At 37.5% G+C, this 26,248-nt stretch overlaps 3 protein-coding genes across 3 annotated transcripts in view; 2 read left to right on the top strand and 1 right to left on the bottom strand.

Moving 5' to 3' along the window:
* Nucleotides 1-12,195, bottom strand: part of LOC109043503 (uncharacterized) — a 62,440-nt gene extending 50,245 nt beyond the window's left edge. Inside the window, exons 1-3 of the mRNA XM_072302251.1 lie at nucleotides 9,735-12,195; nucleotides 5,999-6,264; nucleotides 4,106-4,218 (exon numbers count right to left, since the gene is read on the bottom strand). Of these exons, the coding sequence (XP_072158352.1) occupies nucleotides 4,106-4,114 (9 nt within the window). The 5' untranslated portion in view covers nucleotides 4,115-4,218; nucleotides 5,999-6,264; nucleotides 9,735-12,195. The remainder of the gene's footprint in view (nucleotides 1-4,105; nucleotides 4,219-5,998; nucleotides 6,265-9,734) is intronic.
* A 3,292-nt stretch (nucleotides 12,196-15,487) lies between these two features.
* On the top strand, nucleotides 15,488-21,452 carry LOC109042733 (uncharacterized protein C1orf50). The gene is made up of 4 exons (XM_019059648.2): nucleotides 15,488-15,647; nucleotides 16,386-16,498; nucleotides 18,551-18,769; nucleotides 20,789-21,452. The coding sequence occupies exons 1-4, from the start codon at nucleotides 15,605-15,607 to the stop codon at nucleotides 20,966-20,968; spliced, it is 555 nt and encodes a 184-aa protein (XP_018915193.1). The 5' UTR covers nucleotides 15,488-15,604; the 3' UTR covers nucleotides 20,969-21,452.
* On the top strand, nucleotides 21,109-25,522 carry LOC109042724 (uncharacterized). The gene has a single exon (XM_019059635.2). The coding sequence runs from the start codon at nucleotides 21,109-21,111 to the stop codon at nucleotides 23,851-23,853; it is 2,745 nt and encodes a 914-aa protein (XP_018915180.2). The 3' UTR covers nucleotides 23,854-25,522.
* The last annotated feature ends 726 nt before the right edge of the window (nucleotides 25,523-26,248 follow it).

Raw genomic sequence — 26,248 nt, 5'->3', positions numbered from 1 at the left:
AGCATTCCTGAAAGCTACTACGCGAAGTTTTTTTTTCGTTTGTTAAGGAGAAGAAAACTGCCGAGCACAAGCTTGAGCCTCGCAAGGAAGAGTTACCTCACTACAAGGAAAATGCGGAAATTCTTTTCCGAGACGAGAAAAGGAGCCGAAAATAATGATATTCTGACGATTCGCAGATCTTCACGACTTTTCGAACTTTAAGTCTGTTGATGAAAACTTCCCTCGTTCCAAGGGAGTGCAGTCAACCTACGTCCGTGGATCGCGTGTAACGTGAAGAGGCGTACATGTGGATTGCGTGAAACGTGAGGAAATACATCGGTGAATCGCGTGAAATGTGATAAAATTTTCAAAAGTGAAGAGCAACAAAAAAAATAAATAAAAATTGAAACAGAGCATCACTTTGAAAAATTTAGGGAAAGTGGGGACATTTTTCGAATATGAGTGAGGGGTCCCGGATCGCTTATGAATGGTTCTAACAAATGGCACTTTTGGCACCCCTGCTTTGGACACAATACAAAATACCTTTTTCAGGAGTCCTTCCTTTTTTAAAAATGTGTCGCTGCCCCAGGCTCTCAGCGTGTCACTGAGCCTGTCTAGATTCTTTCTTCATTCATCCATTCTGTATTTCCTCCCTTCTAGATGATATTCGAAGACTAGATTCGAACAGACTTTCAGGGCCTGAGCGGAAAGTAATTCTTTCCCTTTCAAGTTCTACTTTTTTATGTATCGTTGTCTGAGTCTTCAACTTTTACGACCAACAGCGAGCCAATTATTGAAAGTTTAAAGTAGCCCGAAAAGACATAGAAATGCGATATGTGGCATGGTCAAGATAGGGCTATGTCGTGTCATGTCACGCTGACATAGTTTCAATAATCTCGCAGCCTTAAAATCCGGGATGAACGAGACAACTGATTGAAGGTATCCTGACAAAAATATAAGAGGAGGCGTTACCGCGAGTACTGTACTCATGTCATGGACACCTACGTAAGTAGATATAATATACCGGAACCGTTGGAGTTCAGTCCCTCTTTTAGACTCGTTATACATCATAATGGAACGGCTCCAGTTTAGATCTTTTTTCAGACACATTTACATCTGAAATTTCACTCCCCAATTACGAGACCGAACTTTCTACAAACTAGAGAGAATCACAGTGGCAAGCCACCCAAAAATAAACGCCTACTATAAAGATAATAATAAAAAAGATAAATATCTTTTTTTTGACATTTTTGTATTTTATTTATTTTTTTTTCAATTTTTCCATTTTTAAACTATCACTAACAAATTTCCTTAATCTAACGTACATTATATTAGGATTGGGCCGGGGTGGCTACCGCCACCTAGAATCTACTAACATAAACGTTCGAACTTTCAGATTCTTTAGATCTGAAATCGCTCCGTAATTTTAAACAATCAAGATACCGTTTCTCTCTTCACCACTTCCATCTAGAGTCGAACTGTGCAACCGAATATTTCTTTTGTGCAGTAAACTTGCAATTATTAACGCAACTTGGCAGGTTGGAAGTATGTAGAGAATTGGACAGTAATAAGCAGAAAGGAACTGAAATTAAATTCCTAATTTAGGAACTGAAATTCAATTCCTAATTTCTTCAGCTTATTAAGAATTATTTACTGCACTTCCAACTTTTTAGCATGTTTTCTTAGTTTCCTGGTGGAAAAAGAGACAACAGGAATTGGAGTTGCCGCTGATGATGGGAGCTAAGGTCCCAAAACGCGTCCCATTATCTTAAAAACAATTTTTTACGCAAGTGAGTGTGTTTTTACCAAAAATTGTCTTTGTGTTTTTAAGGAACTTTAACTTGTGTAGGTTCCTAATGGTATTCAAAATGAATTTTAGACATAAACCAGCTTTTTTCAATAAGAGAAAAATGTGAGTTAGATGGTTGATTCAGTGAATGCTTGAATTACATTTTTTCACCTGCTATCAATGACCAATTTGTTTTCTACATTAGAAATAAAATTCATTTGGAAAGAGTGTGTCTGCAATTTATTCAAGCAATTGCTGGGGCAACGAAGAGGTAAAAGGCAGAGTAATAATAAAAATTGGTATTTTACTTTCTTGATTTGTCTCTTAGGAGCAGATCTTTAGATCTCTCGGATAGGAATTGTCGTCTCATCCATCAGACACAGTGGTTTTAAATATGGGCTGGTCCAGTCCATGCTTACAAATATTTCATACTGGTCGAAGTTCAATGAGGCTTAATTAAGACCAAAATGACTAAAAATGATTATAATCTCAACTTGATTTGAATAGACTCAATCTCTTCAAAAATAGTTACCAAGATTTTTAAGACACAAGGAATTTCAGTTGCTACAAATTCAAAGGCTGGTTGGAGCAATACTCGGAGGGCAATTAGTTAAAATAGTCATGTTACAGTCTAACCCCGAAACCAGGGCCAGGGTGTCTACTAAAGCAGGCTGGTCAAAAATCATTACTTTTGCAGTACTTTTTCAGTACATTCCCAAGAAATTCAGTACCTTCTCAACAGAAAAATTCAGTACTTTTTCAGTACCTCCAATTGATGAAATTCGAAAAATTACAAAGATTTGAATTTCTTGCTTAAAATACAATAGAAAAATGAAAAAAATTCCGGACCTTCTTGCTGAATTTCTGCACGTATACGGTACTTCCAGACCACCCTTAAAAAATCAGTCTTATTTCCGGAAATTCTGGACTTGTTGACACTTTCCAGAAATTCTGGACTGGTAGACACTTTCCAAAAATTCTGGACTTGTAGACACCCTGCGGGCTTATTGCGATTTTCCTAGGCCAATTCCAAATTTCGCAATTTGCCAAACACACTTTGGGCACGTTACGAAATAGTACAAAAATTCAGCTTCTGTCGGGCAAACTGTGCAATGTGAAAATTCTAAAAGGTTTAAAAAAGGCATCACTTACCTGAAATAGGAGTGTGTAATTAACTTCCTAAGGTAAATTTGTCACTTCATCAAATAGATTGAAGAAATTTGATACTTTACATAATAATTTACCTACTTTTTGCCTCTGAAGCTCACTTAAGAGGGGTAGCTATCACTGATGTGACAGACAGGAGGTTGTCTATCCAAGATATGTAGCCTGAGTGTTGGTTAAAATTTAGAATAATCGCAAAATTTAATCTTAGGTTACAGGTTAGGAGGTATGATCTCCTGGTAGAGAGTCTGTACCTACAGGGCAAACTAATGACAAATGTGATGTTTAAAGATGACTGTTTACCTAAGGATAGTGATGGTGTGCTTTTCTAGGATTTCATGGATACATGTTACTACCCTTTTAGCAACAGTCTCAGATACTTTAGTTACAGTAGAAGTAATTTGCGGTTTCATTTTCCACATCAGTTTTATTTCCATTTCAACGTGTCCACATTTAGATTTCTTCTCAGTCTTTTTTCGCAAACAATTTTAGTAGAAGAGAACAGCAACATTAATTAGCAGACAATTATTACAATTATTGACAGCCTATCGAATTTTCAGATGGCATGACACAGGCAACCTTAACAAGCAGGAGGTTGCAAATATGTCAGTTAGAGCCACAGGCCAAAACTGATTATCCACGATCAGCTATGAAAAAAAGTGCCAAGAGCTGCGAGAGATGGAACTCTAGTAACCAGGGCTGCCTGAGAACATAACGTTCGAAAAACCACCCTGCTAAAATAAGTTCAATATCTTCGACAGGGGCGGAGAAGGATTTGGCCGAACTGCAAGTTGTCCAATGGTGAACAGGGAATCATGGTCTACTGAAAATTGGGGATCATAACCCCCCCCCCCCCTCCGGAAAAGTTTTTTTGGAGGCGGTTGAGTGTTCTAACTGTAACTCTTAGGCTCAAGAAGAACAAGTAATTGTGAGAACTTGATGAGAACTTGACAGTTCTCATTTTTCCAAACATATCCAAAGCATGTGAAGACTTCACATACGGCATTACAATATTGATTGGCAAACTGTTTTCACGAGGCAGTTCATTCCTTAAAAATAGTATGTATAATTTCATAATTTATTCAAAACCTCACAACATGATAGATATTGGGTATTCTTTTTTCTTCTCCCTTGCCCTACTCCTTCAATACCAATTGGTGTAAAACTACTTACACAATTCATCTGTCATCCATTTGTTATAAGAATTTGTTACTAATACGCTCCTTCTTCCAGATGATGGCCAGCATTACTGATCCAGTTCATGGGCTTCTCTATTCTGAGACAACCTGAAAATTGAGAGAGATCCTTAGGTTTAATGCAAAAATTGCTAAATTTTTATGCACTTCAAGGGTTTGAAAAGAAACATATAAAATAATAAAGGTAGATGCTTGGGCCAAGAAAAAAAAAACATGAATTGTTGAATTTGAAAGATGAAGTACTAAGAGGAAGTAATTTACACCTATCGGTGGAGGAATTTAAAAACTGTGTACCTGAGTTCTTGACTTCGCAAATTTTCCATCATTACCCCTTTCTTTTAAATAGGAAACTAATGAACATAATTTATTGAAAGCTTCCATGGTTATCCTTTTTCATTTGAAGCATATTCTGTGAAAATTTCAGGCCAACGAAGAGAATTGTTTTTGGGGGAATAAATAGATGCAGGAATTTTTTAATGGGCAGTGGGCACACTACTGCTGTGCTACGGAAAAACGCCGTAAGAACCTTTAGGCATTGCCAAATTTCCTTTGATAACACACTAATTTTCTGGTAAATTTATGAATATTTTCCTTGCAATTTTTCAGATAATTTTTTTTGCAATCTCACCTTAAGTTCCTGAAAATTTCAAGGAAAAATATTCATATCTTTCCTCAGAAATAAGCATTTTATTGTAGGAAATTTTGCAACTCTTGAATGTTCATACGTCGTTTTCCCTTTGTACGGCAGACAAGATTAGCCGTCTCACAAAGACCTAGGATACCCCTTTGAAAACTAGGGCAGCATACAACTACTTCCACCCCTGATCTTCAAAGCGGTTGGCTGTAACAGGGTTGCCGTAATTTCTTTATCATGAAATTCTCTAATTTTTCCCTGACTCCAAAATTTTCTAATTCCCTTACCTTAGGACAAATTCTTCATCTTTTTTTCTCTTACAATACACTAACTTTCGCTAAACTTAGGAAAAAGTTTCCCTGTTTACAGATCAAATAATGAATGAGGGCATTCAGTAGCAGGTTAAAAGATAACTATCTTAAAAAATGACCAAAAGGATAAACATTTTGCAGATCAATCATATGTTTTACTGATTAGTGGATGTGTCAGAAATTTCAGAACTTTTCTCACATATTCCCGACTTTCCCAGTTTTCCAGACCACCAGCGGCCCTGCAGCCTGATAGTTGAAAATTTGTTTGTCGGGTTGACATAGATACATAGGTTAAAAGGCGGAGCGTGATTGGTCGGCTACGTCTTATAGCTGCTTTGTCATGCCTATGTCTGGTTGAACTGACGACGAGCTAACGGCACCTCTTAAGTTTCCGACAGTATGACTTCCATTCCACCTGACAAAAGCACGATAAAGCAGCAATAAGACATAGCCGACCAATCACGCTCCGCCTTTCAACCTATATCATCTATGTCTGACAAACACAAAATTTCAACAATCAGGCTGCAGCTGTAAGAATATAACTGTAAGTAGTCAAGTTGATCTACAGCAGATCAGACCAAAAAATAAATTTATCAGCATTTGCACTACTGGTTTTGAATAAAGTTGAGGCCTTGCTGCTGAGTATGAAAAGCAGAAATCCAAAAACATGTTGCATAATATGTCCATAACATGTTGCATTTGCCTAGGTAGTAGCAAGGAACAAAAGGGATCTTGGATCCGACAATGATGCATGGCAATATGAAAACCATACATAAGAATGTTGTAAAATTCTCTTCACACCGTTGTTTTATGCAGAATTACAACCACTACGGGAACTGAAGGTTTAGAATAGGTGCCACTTTCTTCAGAAAGTCACTTGATTTGAGGAACTGACATTGATAAGTGTATGGTAGAGTAAACTTACATTAAGTACACGAGTTGAAGCATTTGAAAGATAGAGACATTAATTTCAATATTGAGTCCGTTCTCATGGTCCATGATTTCTTAGTCAGGTTGTTCACTACGGGCTTCATCTGCCAGCTTAAATTCCATACTGACTACGTACTGGGCTACATCCATACAGTTTTGACAGGATGCTTTGTTAGACTGGACAAAACTGATAGTTCGAAATCTCGTTGAAGGTGTCTGTCCCATTTCTTCATGCATCTTGGTAAAAAATCTTGAAATCAACTGAAAAAAAGAAAAAAAGGGGCTCGATTACAACTAAAATTCTAGAAAACAACCTTGACAAGGTGAAATTAAGCTGACGCATGATACCTTGCTATCACAGTAAGAAGAGAGAGTGGGTTGAAAGTGTGGGTGAAAAGTTGCCTAACTTTAAAAGACCAAAAGTATGGCAGAAGATTAACTGCAAAGAAATCACATTGAAGATATGTAAATTTTTTACATTTGATTAACAGGAGCTGTAGTTGATACTAATAGGCAAGTTGCTCATTGAGGAGTTACATTAGTACGTTAGAAGAGGTCCTTTACCTGAACCTAGTAGAAATTCAAAATTAGCCTCAAATGCAGCCCGATTGTTGAAACTTTAACTGGCTATTTCGACAGGATAAGACAAGACATAACCCTATCTACACTACATAATATATCGATTTTCGACTCTTGTCATGCTGACATAAATTTCAACAATCCGGCTGCAGATCAGAATTAAACTGGGAGGAACCAGGTAACATGTACGAGAAAATGAGCTAAGCAAGCCAACATTTCTTTCCTGTGAAAAATCTGATGTTAGGGAAAACAATGCATTTGAAAGGAAAACAAGCTTCGGTCTTCAGGCATGATGTTTACTTTTTGCAGGCAAAGACCCCCTCGGAATGAGCAGGCAAGATGGCTGCGTGGCGCGACGGGAACTCAGAGCAGTTCGAGCACTCTCTAACCAATACCTACTCTAACCCATCCTATCGTCTGCCGTCTCCCCACCTTATCTATCCAAATAATCATGTTTCCAATAATGTAAAATGAATTCAGTGAGTTCAGAAACACTCCAACACGGGTTTTTTTCGATTTTCACTTTTTTACGGTTTAGTAACACTTAGGTATGGATAAGTAGAAGCATCTGCACGCAAAAGGATGTTTCGAAATTGCAATCGGAAGTGCTCGAAACAGCGACGGGAAAAGGGAGGAATCGAAGAATTTCATTGGAAATACCAATTTTTGGCCGATCAAGGGAAACGGGTGACTATCCGATTATGCGGTTTTCTTTTTTCGGTTCAGTATACCTTGTGCCAACAAGTTATATAAATATTCAAGCGTTATTCAGGTCAAAAAATATAAATTTTTCAGGGCAGACTATGAAAAACCAGTATCTGAAACTTGGTGCGTGAAAGTCTCTAGAGTACTTCTTGCGTCCTTTGGCACCAAAAAAGTTTTTCTTCATCTAACTTCTTCGCCCGCTGCGAAGTTTTAGGTGTTTCCTGAAATTTTTTTTTTCCGAGTTGTTGTATTTTCGAACTCACTGATTCAAATGTCATCTTAGGTACCTAATGCTATATGTATGCTCCCATATTTCTTGATGCCTGATGACTGGTAAAATTCACCACTTTTTGGATCGTTATGTACTTTTGTAGGTATAAGTTATCAAAAGCAGAAATGTGCAAAGATATTTTTTTAGCAAATTTTTCAAGAAATATGCTAAGTGCCTCGTTACCTTTAGCAGGATGTTTCCCAGAAGTTGTACCATTGTGCCACAAAAAAAAAATTTATAAATTTGTGCGAATGCTGAGTTAAATTTTTAGCTTGATGGTTCATCTTCACATGGAAATATTTTTGGTAGAATTACAAATTCCACAATGAAAGTCTAGCAACACAGCTAACTTAGCAAAAGCCCTCATATTTCTTGAAGTCAGGAGAGGGTAATATTTCTCCCCCCCCCTCCTCCTAACTAGTTCCCCCCATGCTCCTGAAAACATCTCTGCTGAGCGCAAAAACCCTCAAACTCATCCCTCATCATCTGGCATCCCCATGGCTCAGATATAAAATTGAAGCCCCCCCCCCCCCATATTTTCCATCAAAATTCAAAATGTAAGTAGGTACGTTTAGAATTTGATTTCAATGCCTCAGAACGCTGCGGGGCCCCCGCACAAGCTTGTGATTTCTCCAGATATGCTAAAGATTTTCCCTCCTTAGGTAATCCTTAAATTATATCAGAAAAATGTCTTTTGAATTTTGAGAATTACCCTGGTTAGTACTTGGTTTGAACTCTTTTAGAAATTTAATCCCGATCAAAAAGGTCAATTCCCTGAGCTGAGCAGTTTAATTTTTCTCCGAGAGTGAAATTTGTGCTTGGCGCCATTATGTGATGTGCAAAGAGTTGAGGAGAGGAGAGAGCAACAGAGTATAATCATCATGGAGTCCGAGCGAGCTTCATGCACGCTCCACCAGCTACTCCCGCTCTGTGATCGCCTGCTCATTCGTAGGGGGTCTTTGCCTGCAAAAACGCTCAATCCTTCAGGCATAAATATTAGAAGGAGCAAGGCCTCAAACTTCCTTCGATTCATTCAATTTTAATGTGACTTTGTTCTTTCCGGTAAAATTAGGTCCGATTGGTTGCCTCACTTAAAGTCCATTTTGAATAAAGGTGCAGTAGCTACTTGCTGCAAAGCATTAGCGCACAGGAACCTAGAGCCTGTTTCAGATAACTTCGTCCTCGGGTGCTATGCTGTAGGGCAAAAAAGGATCAAGCTATCCGAGAAGAGCTTTGACAGACTTGTTATTCATGCTGATATGTCGTTAGTGTGGTTTCCTGGAGTTTCTGACCAGAATTTGAAGCTTGTTGAAACAGATGTACACTATATATGTAGATCAAAATCCTTCACGGGCATATCAGGAAAATTCCATTATTTTACTGGAAAGCCTGCATTGTGGACAGGATTGGCATATGGTTTGAATAATTGTTGGCCTTCCCTCGTAGTGCCTTTTGATAGCTCATCCTTATGCTTTGGTGGTTTAGGTTGCAATTCCAACTGTGCTGCAGGCCTAATATTGAAAGTATATCGCAGCATAGTAAGACATCGAACTGCGATGTATTGCATGGTTAAGAGAGGCCTAATCTTGTCTTGTCGACCAAGTTCCAAGAGTTGGGGCACAGTTTTAGGTCAGTCATCAAACGGGTCTAAGTTAGCACATTAGGGAATGATGGGCATAACAAGTCATATGTTGTGAAACTTCAGAAACTGGACTACGACAGTCGGAGGCAGAATTCTTCACTGCCGAGCTTCCTCTGGCCCAAGCTGAAATGTCAATAGTTGAGTATTCCTAATAATCAGGTCTAAGTGCGAGAGGGTAGTTTCGTCATCATCAATGAGCTACACCAATTTGACAAATTGCTGACAATACTGACGATTAAAAAGTGCGTTGGGCTTTCAACCTCAGCAGATACCAGGTTGAACAGACAGACGGCTAATGCAAAAAGCTGGAAAGATTCAATCTTACGACCGAATAGTGAATAATGTAAAGTATTGCAAATATTAAGAGATTACAGAACGATTCTAGGTGGTGGCAGCCACCCAGCCAAATCCTAAAAAACTCCCCCTGAAAAAAAAGTGGAAAGTGGAAAACGACGGGTGGATGCTGCCTGAATAGATAGCAGGAGAAATCTCGATCGAGCTCGCCTGCATGGGGAGAATAACTTAATTACTTACGTGATAAGACTCAAGTTGCGAGATATGACCCACGACGAAATTGCAATTGAAGTGCGAAAAGTTACAATTCGCGAAAGCGGAGAAAATGGCTAAATGGCAATGGCACGAGGTTGTAAAGCGTAACCCGTAACGTTAACGAAGCGCGAAACGAGAGAAAACGAACCGGTCCCCGGTCGGCGTTTCTGATTCGCTGGTAATTCCCGCCTTTTTGACAATCCTTTGTGCGTGATGAACGAGTAGCAAAGGTCGACATCGGCAATGGTCGATTCGTGGCGAACGGTCAGAGGTCGATTCGCGAACGGTCATACGTCGATGCCCGAACGCACCGAACCAATCGAACCTAGTTCACCATTGTGCATTTTATTTTACTTTTCATTTTATCGTTTGTTGCAAATGGAGCATTATGTATAGGCTGCTTGTCTTTGCCGTGGACGACACTAAAGACCTCTAAGTTTAAGTAGCTCTCTTAGCAGAACGAGAGCCACAATGGATCAGGAAATTCCATCAATGGTTGTAAATTAAACTAAATTTATGCTTTGTTTCTGACCCTTAAAGTAGATACCTAAGTAAACAGGTCTCGATTTTTAATTTGACCTCGACTGATGAGCAATAAAAGCCTAGCGTCACCATTAATGTCTTCCTTTTCTTCATCAGAGAAAGGCTATGTCCAATAATAGACTTAATTGAAAATGAACTTTGGAGAAACGTTCTCCTCTTAATTTTGCACCATGATTTGAAGAGAAAGGTCTTCAGGATTTTTCCATTCTGATACTTGGAGGGAATTTAAGTTTTTTTAATATCTTTTCTAATAAGACCCAGCTGGGGCGCTAAGTGGCTTTTTTTATTTATTTTTATCTTTTAATGTGATAAGACATACACATCAATGGTGAACCTAGAAAAATTTCCATTGTGCAAGGAATATGGATTGATAGCACCTCAGAATCGGTGCATTAAATGCAATTTTTCTTCATGTACTGATCCGTTATGCTTCAAAATAGTAAAAAATTTAAGAACATCTGAAATGATGCAACTGCAGATAGGATTGTGGTTAAGTGATGTCACCTTCATTATGCATCCCCTTAAAATGGAAGGATTTATAAAATGAACTTCAAATTTCTTCAATGAAAGTGAAAAACTCTTATGAAGTTGCGTGTAAAAATCAATGTCTCATTTCTGTGTTTTCAGAAACAAGTCGCGGTGAAAATGCCTAATTTTTTTTTTAATTTCATGGAAAATAAACTTGATTTTTCTCGTCTTTGAAAGTATCATGTCTTACCGCGATGTGCAAAAAGAATGCTCGATAGGTACCTATGTCATAACTTTTTCCATGTTTGAATTAAAATGTTCCGATTAGGACTAGTGTGAGAAGTTCCAGTTGTACTTCTTTGAGGCTGGGCCTCAAGTGTTTCATCCTCTAATCTTTTTGTGTTCGTGTTTTCAGCACCCTGTCTCTCTTTAGAAGGGAGCCGAGGCACCCTTCTATGACTCAGTCTTGTCACGTTACAGTATGAGGAACTGCGCAAAAGCAGATTGAAGCAAAGGAAACTGTGTCGGTAGTAAATTCTAGGTATCCTACATGAATGTATTTATTTCCAAGTAACTCCTGTGGGTAACAAAACGTTGGCTTCCACATCAAGAATAAAGTTGTCAAAGTAGAGGCTTGAAAGCAACTTACAATGAGGTAGATGTAAAGACCTGTGATATTAAAGCGTATTAAAGGTGATAAGGAACTTTACCATCGAAGAAATCTTCAGTCATGGCGACTATGACCATGGAGCAGAGACGTTTCCCTCGCTGTATAAGAAAATCTGCCATTAAAGTTTTTCAAGAACAAGAAAAGCTACAGTTTCATCTGCATTTTTCATCAACTTGGTTCTCAAGAAACCTTCAATGATCAGACGCAATGATATGCTCCTTTGGCGTGGTAGCGAGTGGAGATAATCTATGAACTGCTGAAAGACTAGGTACATTTTCCTCAAAAAGTGGATTTTTCCACCTACCTACGCGAAAGTCGTAGAGTGTCCACTCAATTAGGGCTCAGACTGAAAAAGAAATTAATTAATTAATTTAAACTGACTCAAAAACACTTCCGGATTGAACAGCTTCGATTAACTTCCCACCGTTCCGACAATGAACAGCAGTGGCTAGGCAAGAAATTACTACTAAACAGACACACTGCCAAAAAAATAATTTATCCGACGACATGCGAAAATTTATTCAGTGAAAAATATTAGACGTTCTTGACTATTAAATAGGTAGATGTACTATTACGATTACTTACGTCCTCAAAAGGGGTTAGTTTATAGTTTAATGAGAAACAATAACAAACTCGTCCGAACTCGCCCCGGCGAATGTTCATGACATTCGCGGCAGTTCGCGGAACCATTCGACCCGTTCGCTTCGAGTCGACGTCTGCCCTTTTTTCGAATTCGACTTCTGCCGATGTCGACGATTGAACTCCGCCCGTGCGTGATGTCAGGTGATGAGATGACGACCACTGCGCATGCGCCCTAAATCACATGATTTGGATTGAGCGTTTTTGCAGGCAAAGACCCCCTACGATGTGCAGGCGATCACAGAGCGGGAGTAGCTGGTGGAGCGTGCGTGCAGCTCGCTCGGACTCCATGATTCTGCTCTGTTGCTCTCTCCTCTCCCCTACTCTTTGCTCCTAATGGCGCCAAGCACAAATTTCACTCGCGGAGAAAAATTAAACTGCTCAGCTCAGGGAATTGGCATTTTTGATTGAGATTAAACTTCTAAACGAGTCCAACCCAAGTCAACCAGGGTAATTCTCAAAATACTTTGGCAAGATATTTTTCTGATATAATTTAAGGATATAATATAATTATTGACATAATTATTATGATATAATTTATTTAAGGATTGAGGATGGAGAATCTTTAGAATTTATGGAGAAATCACAAGCTTGTGTGGGGGCCCCAGCGTTCTGAGGCATTGAAATTAATCTTAAACGTACCTATTTACATTTTGAATTTTGGTGGAAAATACGGGGGGGAGGGGGGCTTTAATTTATATCTGAGCCATGTATGTTTGATGATTAGAGGATTTACTTATTGCTAAATAGGCAGAGGATGCCAGATGATAAGGGATGAGTTTGAGGATTGTATGCGCACAAGGTATAAACGTTTTCAGGATAAAGCTATGGCAGCTAAAAACTAAGATAGCATCCTTCCTTCCTTATTGGAATCAGGCGTAGATCTCAGGAAAAATTTAAAAAATAAAAGGAGGCTATCTACGTGTGGGAGAAACACACAAGTTACTTAGAGTAAGAGTTAAATTTTAGGTAAAAAAGATGTGTAGTTGGTCGGTAAAGACGCAGAGTTGTACTTACGTATTTGCCAGGCTGTGTACATGCATGCAGCACCCACTGCAGCCTCCTCCGGAGAATACTATCGGTGCTTAATATTATCTCAAAAATGCTTCAGATGTCAAATTTTGAAATCATCCATGTTGTGAATAAGTACCCATCTATTAATTATACCTGTATCTTTCCCTCTGCTTTATGCTGCTTATTAGTACATTCTGTGCGCATTGGGGGAACTAGTTGAGAGGAGGAGGGGGGGGGGGGGGATAAATCTTACCCTCACATCTGACTTAATTCCTAAGAAATATGAGGGATTTTGCTAAGTTAGCTGTGTTGCCAGACTTTCATTGTGGAAATTATAATTGTACCAAAAATATTTCCATGTAAAGATGCGAACCATCAAGCTAAAACTTTAACTAAACATTCGCACAAATTTATCAATTTCTTTTTGTGGCACAATGGCACAACTTCTGGAAACTTCCTGTTAATAGGTAAATACGAGGCACTTAGCACATTTCTTGAAAAATTTGCTAAAACAATATCTTACCGACCAACTACACATCTTTTTTACCTAAAATTTAACTCTTACTCTAAGTAACTTGTGTGTTTCTCCCACACGTAGATAGCCTCCTTTTATTTTTTAAATTTTTCCTGAGATCTACGCCTGATTCCAATAAGGAAGGAAGGATGCTATCTTAGTTTTTAGCTGCCATAGCTTTATCCTGAAAACATTTATACCTTGTGCGCATACAATCCTCAAACTCATCCCTTATCATCTGGCATCCTCTGCCTATTTAGCAATAAGTAAATCCTCTAATCATCAAACATACATGGCTCAGATATAAATTAAAGCCCCCCTCCCCCCCGTATTTTCCACCAAAATTCAAAATGTAAATAGGTACGTTTAAGATTAATTTCAATGCCTTAGACCCAAGTAGCAGTGATCGCGATAAATTGCGATTTAATTGGAGAATGTATCGCGATTTTATCGACGTCGCGATTTATTGCAATATTATCGGGAGAAAAATCGCGATAAATTGCAACAAAATCGCGATATTATCGAACGCGATTTTATAGAGATAAAATTGCAATAAATTGCAATTTTTCATTAACGCATGAATGACTCAGATGAAAGATGTTTCTATTCCGCCGCCGCCGTTTTTACCGAGATCCGTTGGTAACTTAACCATCTCATTTTTTTTTATCAATTATTAGTATAATGTTACAAAGACAGACTGGTAAGCTTACCTGAAAACCGGTATTTTTACTGATTTTTTCAGGTAAGAATGCCACTTTTATTGGTAATCAATCCCCGGTAACTTTACCATTTTATCTCGGTAATTCTACCACAGTCGATAAAAACTATTGGCGTTTTTCCCAAGGTCCATCGGTAACTTTGCCATCTCACTATTATTGGTAATTTTACAGAGACAGAATGATGAGATTACCAATAGAACCTTATTTTACCAACCGTATTTCAAGGTATGAAATAAAATACAGGGGAGGGAAAATTAAAAAAAAAAAAAAAAAAAAAAAAAAAAAAAAAAAAAAAAAATCCAATGAAAAATCGGTGTCAGTCAACGCAAAGACATAAGTTGTGAGGTTGCGAAGCGCCGATCCATGTATAAGAGGCTTCAATTCGCACACGCAAGTCATATAGCGGTCATAGCATAGTGACAATGTGCTGGCCTTCCACCGTAGCGATTGGGGTTCGAATCCCCGCGGAGGCTCCGGGGATTTTACGCTCGTCTTCGTCAAAGGACCTGACGGCTGAACCTAACGGCAATCGGCTGACAACTTTAACCCCTTTTTTTGGCGATTTTATCAATCGCTAGGATCATCAACATCTGAGCGATCATCCTCGATCTTATCGCGATAAAATCGCAATTTTTTCGGGCCGATAAAATCGCAATAAAATCGCGAAAAGATCGAGGATAATCGCTCAAATGTTGATGATCCTAGCGATTTTATCGCCGATAAAATCGAGGATAATCGCGACTTTATCGGCGATAAAATCGCGATTTTTCCGTTGAAAAATGCTACTTGGGGAACGCTGGGGCCCCCACACAAGCTTGTGATTTCTCCATAAATTCTAAAGATTCTCCATCCTCAATCCTTAAATAAATTATATCATAATAATTATGTCAATAATTACATTATATCCTTAAATTATATCAGAAAAATATATTGCCAAAGTATTTTGAGAATTACGAGCTGGGTGGGGTAGGGACTGGAGGCGGCGGACGATAGGATGGGTTAGAGTAGGTATTGGGAAGAGAGTGCTCGAACTGCCCTGAGTTCCCGTCGCGCGACGCAGCCATCTTGCCTGCACATCGTAGGGGGTCTTTGCCTGCAAAAAGTAAACATCCATGATTTGACTGCTACTGCTGTTGTTGTTTTGATTTGTTATCATGATAATCTTCTTGGACCTAATTCAGCGATCAAAACCTGAATCTAGTTCAATTATTTTCCAATTTTAGGTAGTAAGAGTCTCGCGGAAATTCCGAAGTAATCAGTATATTTCATTCAAGTGATCCTCAGTGAAATGAAGCGGAGACTTGTCGATCCGAACCACAAACCGGAAGAAGGTACCTACACAATTATTTGAACCCTAGTCAATTTATTATGTAAGTTCGGCTCTACTTTTATCCTATCACTATTTTCTGCACTATGTTGTATTGAATTTTAATGTACCCGTCAAATATATTTTCTGCACAAACAAGCATTGTGTGTTGTTTCGCAGCAAAGCGGAGTTAGGATGCATCCCCCTGTGGTTCAAAGAAATGGGTTTTTGACCTTGCTGGTTTTCGCCAGCGGTCTGGGGACGTCTATTGGGTAAATATCGGTGAACCTAAACGGACCCCCTTTGAGTCTTTTCAGAAGGGGATTTGGAATCGGTAAGTATTGTGTGGAAATTTGTAAGCCCAGAAGACTGGTTTTTCAAATGGGAAGGCAGGCGGGCCCTGCAGTAAAATTTCCTTTTTCCGCAAAGTTCAGTTTTAATTTGCCAGTTAATTACTTCAGCGTAGCACAGAGTGCATAGGTTTTTCAGCTCGCCATTCTGAAGCTTACGTTATCATTGCAATATCCCAGGAATTTTCACAGTCGGAGCAGAAAAAAAGCTCCTTTTGAAATTATTGTAGGAAAAGGGTTTTGACAGTATTCAGTTGCCACCGTGAGTTTTCCGATTGTTTTAGAGCATGGCATATCATTCTAACTTAAAGGAGAGCTATAATTCTGAGAAAGTCCTGTTTAGACTATCTACTTCTTTTCTTGTAATGTCTTTGGACTCTCTCGCCTCATTCCCCTTCCTGAAATTTTTTCAGCCATTCTGGTGGAACGAAATCCTGCGCCTCTGGGACATCAACTTTTAAACCCGTATGCAGTTGGCAAACATTCTCAAAGTGATCTTGTGACGTTGGCTCTAGAAATTGAAAAAGTAAGTCAGCAACATTTACTTATTCTGAATAAGGTGGAAATGTTGACTCTCTAAAGTTACCTAATTTATGTATAAGAAGTGTAGTCTGGCAATCTGCCTGTACCAATCTTTGATCCGTTCATCCATTTTGGACTGCCATGAGGGTCATAAAGAACAATGTAAACATTTCTAATGAAGAGAATTTTGAATTTTGAAGGACTAACAATATATTGACTCTCTCAAAGAAAGTGTCTTCCTCCGAACAAATATCCATTCAAAATTTTTCTGAAGTTAAAAATTGGGAGGGGGAGGAGGGCTTATAATATCTGCAACCCTAGGTGCCTTCCTTTTTTCCTTCTTCTTTACTTTGGATTAAAACAAAGAGGAAAGAGGCTCAATGAGCTGGAAAATTGGCTAAACTGATCAGGTAATTGCTCATTTTTTTCCTGTTCTGAAAGGAATAAGATGCCAATATTCGCCCTTTCAACTGAAATCATACATATCTATTCTTAATTGAACCACCAAAGCCATCAGGTCATAAGTATAAAATCATATTAGAAACATTCGGCTAACCAGCATCTGCTAGGGGAATTTGAGGCCAAGTGATTCAAGCAAAGCCAATCAGAATAAAAATTTTCTAATGTTTTTAACGCCCCGTTGGACCTTTATTTAACATTTGAAATCAGAATAGGTTGTCTTTAGGTTCAACAAAAGCGGCAAGTCACTGTACCAATGTGCAACTTAGGAATGGCGAACCTACAATCAACCGTTTTGGTGGCCCTTTGTTAACATTCCAGTTATGTAAAGATATTTGACTTAGCTCAGATTTTTTTTTTTTTTTTTTTTGAAGCAAAGTTAAATTTTGAAATTGCTGTAATTTAAAATTAGACCTTTAAGTTTTTCTAAACATTTATTCTAAATAGCGTCCGCGCCAAGTGAGTATATTCACTTTTAGAATGGACAGAAAATAAGTCATCTTACCTCTTGCATTCACTTTCCATGCAAAAAATGACCGTCAAATAATCTTCTATCCCAGTCTAAAAGTGCATAAACTTATTTAGCCGGTAATCTAACTCCATTGCCCTGGTAATGGGAATGAAAAGTTGGAGATTGGTTGGTGACAATAGTTAATAAGAGCTAAGGTATGCTTCCTTCAAGCACTACTTCAAGATATATAGATGGCTCACTTTAGTGCCCTTGCAGTTGTCAGTTTTAAAATGTCAGGCCACATGGGTGTTAAACCAGCAGACAAAATTTCATGAAGTAGTTCTGAGAGAAAACGCTCCTTTATCCTCTCTAACTTTTAGCTCCAGTAAGTCTTCACCCCAAAAATTTTCACACACCCTGCGGGTCAATCATTGAAATTGATAGACAAAGCTATAGACAATGAAGACAAAAAAAATATGGTGGTATCCTATTGGTGGAAGCGGGTGGTTGGAATGGACAAAAGATGTAAGTCATGGACCAACTAACGGCGACCACCAAGAGACCCGACAGTCAGTCCATTTTCCTCATTAGTTTGTAAAAACCACCAGTTGCAACCAATAGGATCACTCTATACTCCTTATGTCTTTGTCTACAGCTTTGTTTATCAATTTCAACAATCAGTCCGCAGATCACATTTAAACTATGGTTTTCAGACCAATGAACTTGGTGTTCATCTTTGGTTTTGTAATGTTGCAGGTTTCTGGTCATACTTACTTTTCTAACTATTTGGAAAACAATTGAATGTGATATCTTGAAAATTACCATGATTTTCCTTCTTCATAAAAAACATTTTTATAAAATTTCAAGTAATGAAGTTGACAAGTTTCGCCTTGAGAAAAGAAAAAAAGGAATAGACTTTCTGAAACAGGCAGCTAAGAGCCATGTGTTTAGAGTTTAACCTTTGAATTGTTTGGTAATTTGTTAGACTCCGAGTTGCATCTCAATTGAGAGGATTTTACAGCACCTGTAAATACTTTGTTACTTAATATTTAAATAACGCTCTGAAGAATTTTTTTTTTTTCGATTTAAAGTTTGTTTCAATATGAATGATGTTATTTATAATCTGTAACGTTATTTCTCACTCAGGCTGATTCATACGTGCGATCCACAACAACAGGCAAACTTCAAGTCATTGTAGATCAAGTCAGGTTTTTAAAATCTCAGGCGGAATCAATCTTAAAAGACGCACAAAACAACGCAAACCTTCATAGAGCTGCATGCAATTTCCAAAAGAAGCCCGGCCATCTATACTTCTTGTACAGGAGACCCTCGGGACAAGAATATTTTTCCATGTTATCTCCAGAGGTAAACTACTATTTTAATTTTTTTTTCTTTCCTTTTTTTTCATATTAACGTTTCCTCAACATCAACATCAAATATCTACAACATCTTTTATGAGTTCTTAATTCATTGTCATTTCCTACAAGTTATCACATAAGATCTAGTAAAAATTTGTCAGCAGTTGTAAGCTGTTGTTCAAAGGGCGTGGGTCTGTTGGGCGCAAGGCTGGGACAGTTGCACATGAGAGATGCAGACAAATGAGTCAAGTAAAAAAAAAGAAGAAAAAAAGCCCCTCTCAGAATTCAAGTAATTAAAATAGGGTTTCTGTTAGTCTGAAAACGACAGGGAGTATACAGTAACTTGGGTAAGTCACAAAATTTTAAAAGTATCATATGGGCCTAGAAACTTCTGCCAATGCCATTCTAAAGAGTGCAAACAACCTCAGATATTACTTATGAGATTGGAGGGACCATAATTACTCTGTTTCGTGATATCAGACTAGTGGATACTGAAGGTGAATCCAGGGTTCGATTAGGGATAATTCAAGATAAGAGTTAACGCCACCAGTCACCACTGAGAATTTCACTTTCCTTCAATGATTACTGAAATAGTATTGTTCAAATTACAAAAAGCAGATCCACAAGATATAGATTATTTTTTGCTTGATTTTTTGAGCCAAAAATATTGGCAATTAGGATTACAAGCGCAGAAAAAGTACGGCTGAAACTTTCAGCTCAGCCGCGGCGGCTGAGCGCGCAACCAAATCTCTCATGTTCTGTCTCTCTCTCTCCCATTGCCGCAATGGGAATCACTTTCTGCCGTAGTTATGACTTTTTTGGGGGGAATTTTGGGAAGATTTTTTTACTGAGTGTTCCTCAAGTATGTTGCCGTATCCCCTGGATTCCCAATCTTGAATAAGTATTACGGTTTTTGTTATTTTGGCAAATATATACGGCTATTCTGAGCAGCGCGACGTGGTGGCCAAATCGCGTAGTTCCAAGCCTGGATTCACCTTTACTAAAGAGCAGTCATCTTCAGGTCATCAGAGCATCCATGAGTGAAGCAGTCTCCACATTAATCATTCAAAGTAGCCTTCAATCGGCCAAAGCTGCATAAGTGGTTTGTTAGAATCTTAGTAAAATAACGATTTTTGGTATGTAGCCTTCTTTTCCCCAATTATAACACAACGTCATTCATGGAAGAGTCAGTATTCCGAAGTGAAGTTGCATCCTCTTTCAGAAAGGATTCTTTAAATTTTTGTATTGTACCAACCCCTGGAAAGATATCAGCACAAAAGGAAGACTCTTCATGTGTTTTCTCACAGGAACACATGTTAAGCAGCGGCCAAATTTCATCCACCAGCATGATGTTATAAAAAAGTAGTCAGAGGTGTCTTCAGGTAGGTTGACCACTGTTTACTTTCGATTTGCAGGCGTTTTCGCATCACTACTATCCGCATGAAAACATCCAACTCTCGCATAAGCAAGAACACAAGCTTAGATAAGTCTTTTAATACTTTCAAACCTTGTAACATTTTAATTTTTAGCCACACAGTAATCATAACTGATAAGTAGTTTTTTTACGATACAATCATGAGATGGATGATTTCAAGGTAGATAGTAGCGAACGCCGCTATGTGCAGAGGTCTAAATTCGTTGTGTGCGCTTTCTTGCCAAAAGTAAACAATGGTCAACTTATCTGACGACATCTCTACAGCCTCTTTATTCTTGCAGACAATGCTTCACAGTACCTTTTTCCATCATTCTAATATCTGATAGTCGAAATTTTGTGCAAAGTTAAGTCAAGTCAGTTTTACTGAATGTCAGTTCAACTTGAAGAAGAAAGTCTAAGCAGAAGTTTTGTTTGAACGTCGCAAAAAGTGAAGTAATTCTCTAATCTTGGACTCAGGTTATAGAAGTCAATTTGAATATGAAGAAGTTATAGAACTCTACATAATTCAGGATAAAACTTCTATTCCTCCATTATCTGATGTGGTCTTTTTTCCATTTCAGATCAGTGCTAATTTACTGATACTTGTTTCAGGAATGGAGCAGCTCAATGCCACATGAATTTCTTGGTGCCTATTATTTAGAACATGACATGTCCTGGACAGCAGCAGCCGACTTCACTGCCCGTCATCGTGATTTATCAGCTATTGATCAGATAATATCAGGTTACGAAAGTGGAAGCAAAGTAGACAATTTAATGTGTATTGATAATTAATAAGTGCATGCCTGTTTTCTCTCACCCAAAGCCTGTTTTCCATCAACCTGTTATCACCTTGCAAGGAAAAGAGAATCAAATTGTAGGCTCAGCTCTGCCAGTTCTTAATTTGTGATCCGTACTCCAGAACTATCAACAAGATGGAGTCTAGCACTAAGAATGTAGAAAAAGAATCAAAACAGTACTCCGTCAGCGAAAAGTTAAGCTTAAGTCTCTTTAAATTATTAGACATGAACTATGATGTGACTGATGATTCAATTTTATCGAAACTTGCTTCGTTTCTGGAGAAATTTCCCCTTGAGTGTGCACTCAACCTGTATGAAACCATTTACAAGGATTGGTTAACTGCATGTGTTAGTCATTGGAAGAGCGGAACACTAAAACCTACAGTTGCAGTTTTTTCTATTCATGTTCTTAGAACTTTGTGTTCAAACCCAATGTACTTTGATCTCTTGAATAATGAAAAACTTATTTTAGAACAGTATCAAGAGTTGATTGAAAAAAAACTGAAAACAAATCCTCTTTTTCCTATTGCTTATTCCAAATTACTGACCAGCCTCATATCTCATGAAAAAGGCTTAGACTACGTAGTTCAAAACGAATTGTGGAAAACGGTCTTGTCAATGTACATCACAGATGAAAGTTTGTATGTGAAGAAAGAAAGCAGAGAGTTTTTGGTTGCTATTTGTGCCAAATCCTGCAGAAGGAGTGAAGATGATTTTTTGAAGATTGTATCTCAGATTTTTGAGTCTTACGAAAAGTATCGCCTGAGTGGCTCTGTATTTTCCCTTAAAAATGAATACAAAAAGTACAATCAAATCTTAAATTTACTAATTTCAGTGCTAGAGAGTTTTTTAATGCAACAAGAGTTTGGAGTTGCAAAAAAGTATTTCACTGTAAGAACTAGTTTTTATGAAAATTTGTGGTCTGATTTTCAAACAACACAAAGTAATGAAACTCTCATAAAAATTGGCAAACTATTGGTTATAAATGAGGTTTTAAATTTCAAACAAAAGGAAAGTACAGCACTTGAACATGACCACAGCAGCAATTTTGAAGAATTCCTTGCTAAAATTTTGATACGATTTCTTGAGCGAGATTCCTTGCGAGAAGTTACTCTGATGTGTGAGTTGGCTGCAAAATACTGTAAAGTAAACACAAAAATGATGGAGTCTGGACTATTAGAAAGTTTATTAGCCATTAGACTGACTCCTGTTCATGTTCTATTACAACAACACAGTCCTGAAAGTGAAAAGATGGCAGAAGATTATAGTTTTCTGTACTCTAAGTTTTTAAATAATTTTTCTGAAGGAAGTCTTAGTAATTTTATCACTCTGTTCAAACAGACACTCACTTCGCACTCAAATTTAGAATCAGTAGCAATATCTAGCATGATTGCCCTTGAATCAGAGTTTGATTGTGCCTTGTTACCATACAAAATGCTTGTGTTCAATGTACTCACCACTTTATTCCATCAGTATTTTGTCCCTAAAGATACAGATTCGTCAATCATACCATTCTCCAATTTTACCGAAAGTCGACTAACATCCATTTTGTTACTTCAATTAAAAAATTCCATCATCAGGTCAGGAGATTTTTTAGATTATGAACAATTTCGCAAGTTACTATCTGATATGGTTATGTTCCTCTCAATACCTGGTTTACCTCCTAACTCGTGCACTGCCCCTGCCTTAAGTGTAGTTCGTCATATTTTAAAATCTCTGCCAAAAAAAGGAGATGAGCATGTTATTAGCAAGCCTCTTCAACCTAATCTTGAAAGTGTTTTGCTAAAGTATCTGTACAGTAACTCATGGGAAGTGAGAGATTCAACTCTAGAAGTTCTTTCTAGCTATGCTGAGCTGGTAAAAAAATCAGCTTCTAATTCAGTCATCAGCTTGCAGTTAGCAGAAGATGTCCTCGATATTTTCCTATCAGACTCCGAATATTATGTGCGCGCCTCAGCCATTGCCTGCTTGTGTAATCTTGTAACAGTGGATGGCTTGTGGTCACAGATGAATCAAAACAGCGTAGTAAGAAAACTTCTGGATGCAATCATATCAGAAGATGAGGCCATCGTTCGGAGACAATTTCCGTTGCTCTTTACTGAAATTTATAAAAATGGTGGTTTTCCAGTGAATTTAGAAGGTGAAGTATTCTCCACTCTTTCATCAGTTTGCACTAAAGACCTGCATTGGGAAGTGTGTATCAACACGCTGATTTTTTGGCAAGCGGTTATGATGCATCACCTCGAGGTCTCAGCTTCAATGTCCAATGCAGAGATCAGATCTTTTTTTGTTAAACAACTAACTCAACTTAATAATTTGGGTTGTTTTCGAGTATTAATAAACTGTCTTTACAATGAAGCTGACTTAGAAGTATGCAAAAGAGCTGCAGTAATTTTAGATGAGCTATCAAGTCACTTAAATAGGTATCTCTCGTCGAACATGGAGCAGAGGCTTGATTTATGTCATGCTTTGTCAAGTACCCCTTCTGCAGGAAATTTTCAATCTCCCAATTCAGATGCCCTTAGCCCAAAATTCACTCACAAACAGCAGAATTCAAATGGTCAAGGTGCAAAAGCAGCCTGTCTTTCTGATGAAGTAATTGATTCGATTGTTGGCTCCAAAGACATTAATCTCTTAGCAGGTGTTTACAAAAACCTTGGTAACTCGAAGCATGATCAAGTTATATCTCTCAATAGTGATACGTCTATTTTGACGGAATCTGAGTTGGTTGACCTGTTTACAAAAATAAATGCTGCCGAGGTGGTAGAAGCTAAAATTTTGTTTTTCAAACAGTCCCAGAATAATCTTGAATCGCTGTTGAATGATATTTTGTTACCAGGGTTCAATAATGCAGAGAATCCAACCCTCGATTGTTACTGAATTGCATTGTTACTTTTTTTTGTCAAAATATTTTTTTAATTGGTTATTACGAGATGGAATTTTTAAAAAGTCCTTAGAAAGTGACACTAGTAGGGTAATCATGGATTTATGTCCTTATTGTTACAACTCACTTTTCAAAAAGCCATTTTTACAACACTGAATCGGTTTGTTCTAAACAAATAGGTAAATTTTCATCCTGTCTAATACCCGAAACAACTTCTCTGACCTGATTGTTGAAATTTTGTATTTCTAGGCAAGATGAAATAAAACCAGTCTGAAATTCAGTAACATCATCAGCTTATCAAATAATTTGAATAGTGCTCAGCAGAAAAGAACCGAATTTTATCATTAAGTTTAAGTATGTTTGTGACAGTGGTTAGCAAAATCATTCATAACTTTTAAGGAAAGGAAATATTTTTCCGAAAATATTACCGAACTGAATTTTGTGTATTAATTTTCAAATGGTTGGGGTTCTGGGGTTAGATTGTTTACTGCTTGTATTATGAAAACTCATTTTTCTCATCAATTTTTTATTTACTTCTAAGAAAGAAATGCCAATTATTAAAATTGAATGAAACTCAAACTGTTTAGCAGGAGTTTTCTGTAAAACTTTGGAAAATATATTCCTAAATCATTTGATTCTATTTGCGACAGGAACCAGTTAATTTTAGGCTTATGATTGTATTCTTTTTAAGCTACATAGAGCACTCAAGACAAGAGTTGCAGATAAATTTTTCATTTGTGGTTATGACACCATCTTTTCAATGTATTTTCCGGGAAAAAAATATATTTCCTGGTAGTAATCATAATTATCAGCAATTCTTTACAATCTTAAGAATTAATCAATAATATTTTTCAGAATACACGGAAAAAAAAAGAATTGCTGATTCAGCAATTCAATTGCTAAAAACAGTGAGTGCAATGTTTTAACGCAGATTTTACAACAAAAAAATGCTACTTTAACCGCCCCCGTGGTTAAATTAGTTTACAATGTGGTTTTGTAGCATTTTTTTGTTGTAAAATCTGCGTTGAAACATTGCACTCACTGTTTTTAGCAATTGAATTGCTGAATCAGCAATTCTTTTTTTTGCCGTGTAGGACTCAACCCTCTCAGATGGTTTATTGATACCAGTAGTTTGTTTCGACCAATGTTGTCCAGCTTGGATTGGAATTTTATTCACATTCACACACATTTTACAAAATTAAAATTTAAACAAAACAACGCAATTCAATTGAATGATGTTTTATGAATAATTTTAAGGGTTTCAAGGAACAAGTTTTATGAAGGTCTCTCTTTGTCTTACATTCCTTGTATAATTATTCATAAACCTTTTTCATCTTTAAAATAAATTTCCTCTGTGACTCAGAAACATGCAGGCCCTTTAATCCGTATCAAATAAGTTGATCATGATTCTGTGGTAACCAGCTCATCAGTGGGAGCCTCTTGAATCTGGAGCATTAGGACTTGTGTTTTTCAATACTTTCTAGGTTGAATTGGCCGCCTTCAAACAGGCTAATTTTATAAAGTATTTGTAAATCCTTGTCAGTATATAAACTTGTAAGTATTTGTATAGTGTTTTTAAACCACTCACTATTTGCAAAATATGTGATTTGTTGTTATTTCTCTTTTCGAAGGTGTGAAAATAAACATTTTATTCATGGTCTATAAGTTATTGATTTTTTTTTTTTCTTTCGGAGAGGAATCAAAAGCAAAACATCGTTTTAAAAAAAAAAAACTTTTTTTTGAGGAACAGTAACAAGAAAAGACAGGCCACAACTTGAAAAAATGGAGGATGTTTTTGGAAAAATGTTATTTTCAGAAACTTTGTATCAAGATACAGCTGTAATCATAAGTGAAAGGGATAGGATTTGTCATTTATGATATGAAAAAAAGGAATCCTTAAGGTCCGATCCCAAAATTGTAACTTTCCTTGTCTCCATCAGATTGTTTCCATTTTTTTCGTTTGCTAATCAGAATACTTTTATTTCCTCTCATTTGCAGCCATCTAGTAAATTCATATTATCATTCATTTATTCCTTATGTTATGGTAACCATTCGATTATCTGGCTCTCGGTTATCCAGGACTTTGCTTATCCAGCGGGTTGGAGACGCAGTGCCGCACAGTAGATCGAGTCAATGGGAGAGGTCGGACAAAATTTAGAAACTTTAAAAGCTTATAACTCCGTTCATACAAAACTTTGAGGTTTTGAAAGTGGTCCCATTGGATTCCTCGTAAAATTTTCTTTGGGAGGCACCCTTTAAAATTCAACATTTAACAAATTGCACACGAAAATTTACAGTTATAGTTTAAAATTTCATGTCCGACCTCTCTGATTGACTCGATCCACTGTGCGCCGCGCCTACATTGGCTTCCTCTGAGAGGCGTGGCAACAG

This window comes from Bemisia tabaci, chromosome 7 (assembly GCF_918797505.1).
Source record: "Bemisia tabaci chromosome 7, PGI_BMITA_v3".
NCBI classification, from domain to species: domain Eukaryota; kingdom Metazoa; phylum Arthropoda; class Insecta; order Hemiptera; family Aleyrodidae; genus Bemisia; species Bemisia tabaci.
This window is presented reverse-complemented; position numbering and strand designations above follow the sequence as displayed.

What these genes read in the sequence shown, in the direction of transcription:
- LOC109042733 (XM_019059648.2), top strand. Translation starts at nt 15,605, where the DNA reads ATGAAGCGGAGACTTGTCGATCCGAACCACAAACCGGAAGAAG. An exon ending in TGGCTCTAGAAATTGAAAAA is followed by an intron (nt 16,499 to 18,550) that starts GTAAGTCAGCAA and finishes TTTCTCACTCAG; the next exon opens with GCTGATTCATACGTGCGATC. An exon ending in TTTCCATGTTATCTCCAGAG is followed by an intron (nt 18,770 to 20,788) that starts GTAAACTACTAT and finishes TACTTGTTTCAG; the next exon opens with GAATGGAGCAGCTCAATGCC.
- LOC109042724 (XM_019059635.2), top strand. Translation starts at nt 21,109, where the DNA reads ATGGAGTCTAGCACTAAGAATGTAGAAAAAGAATCAAAACAGTACTCC.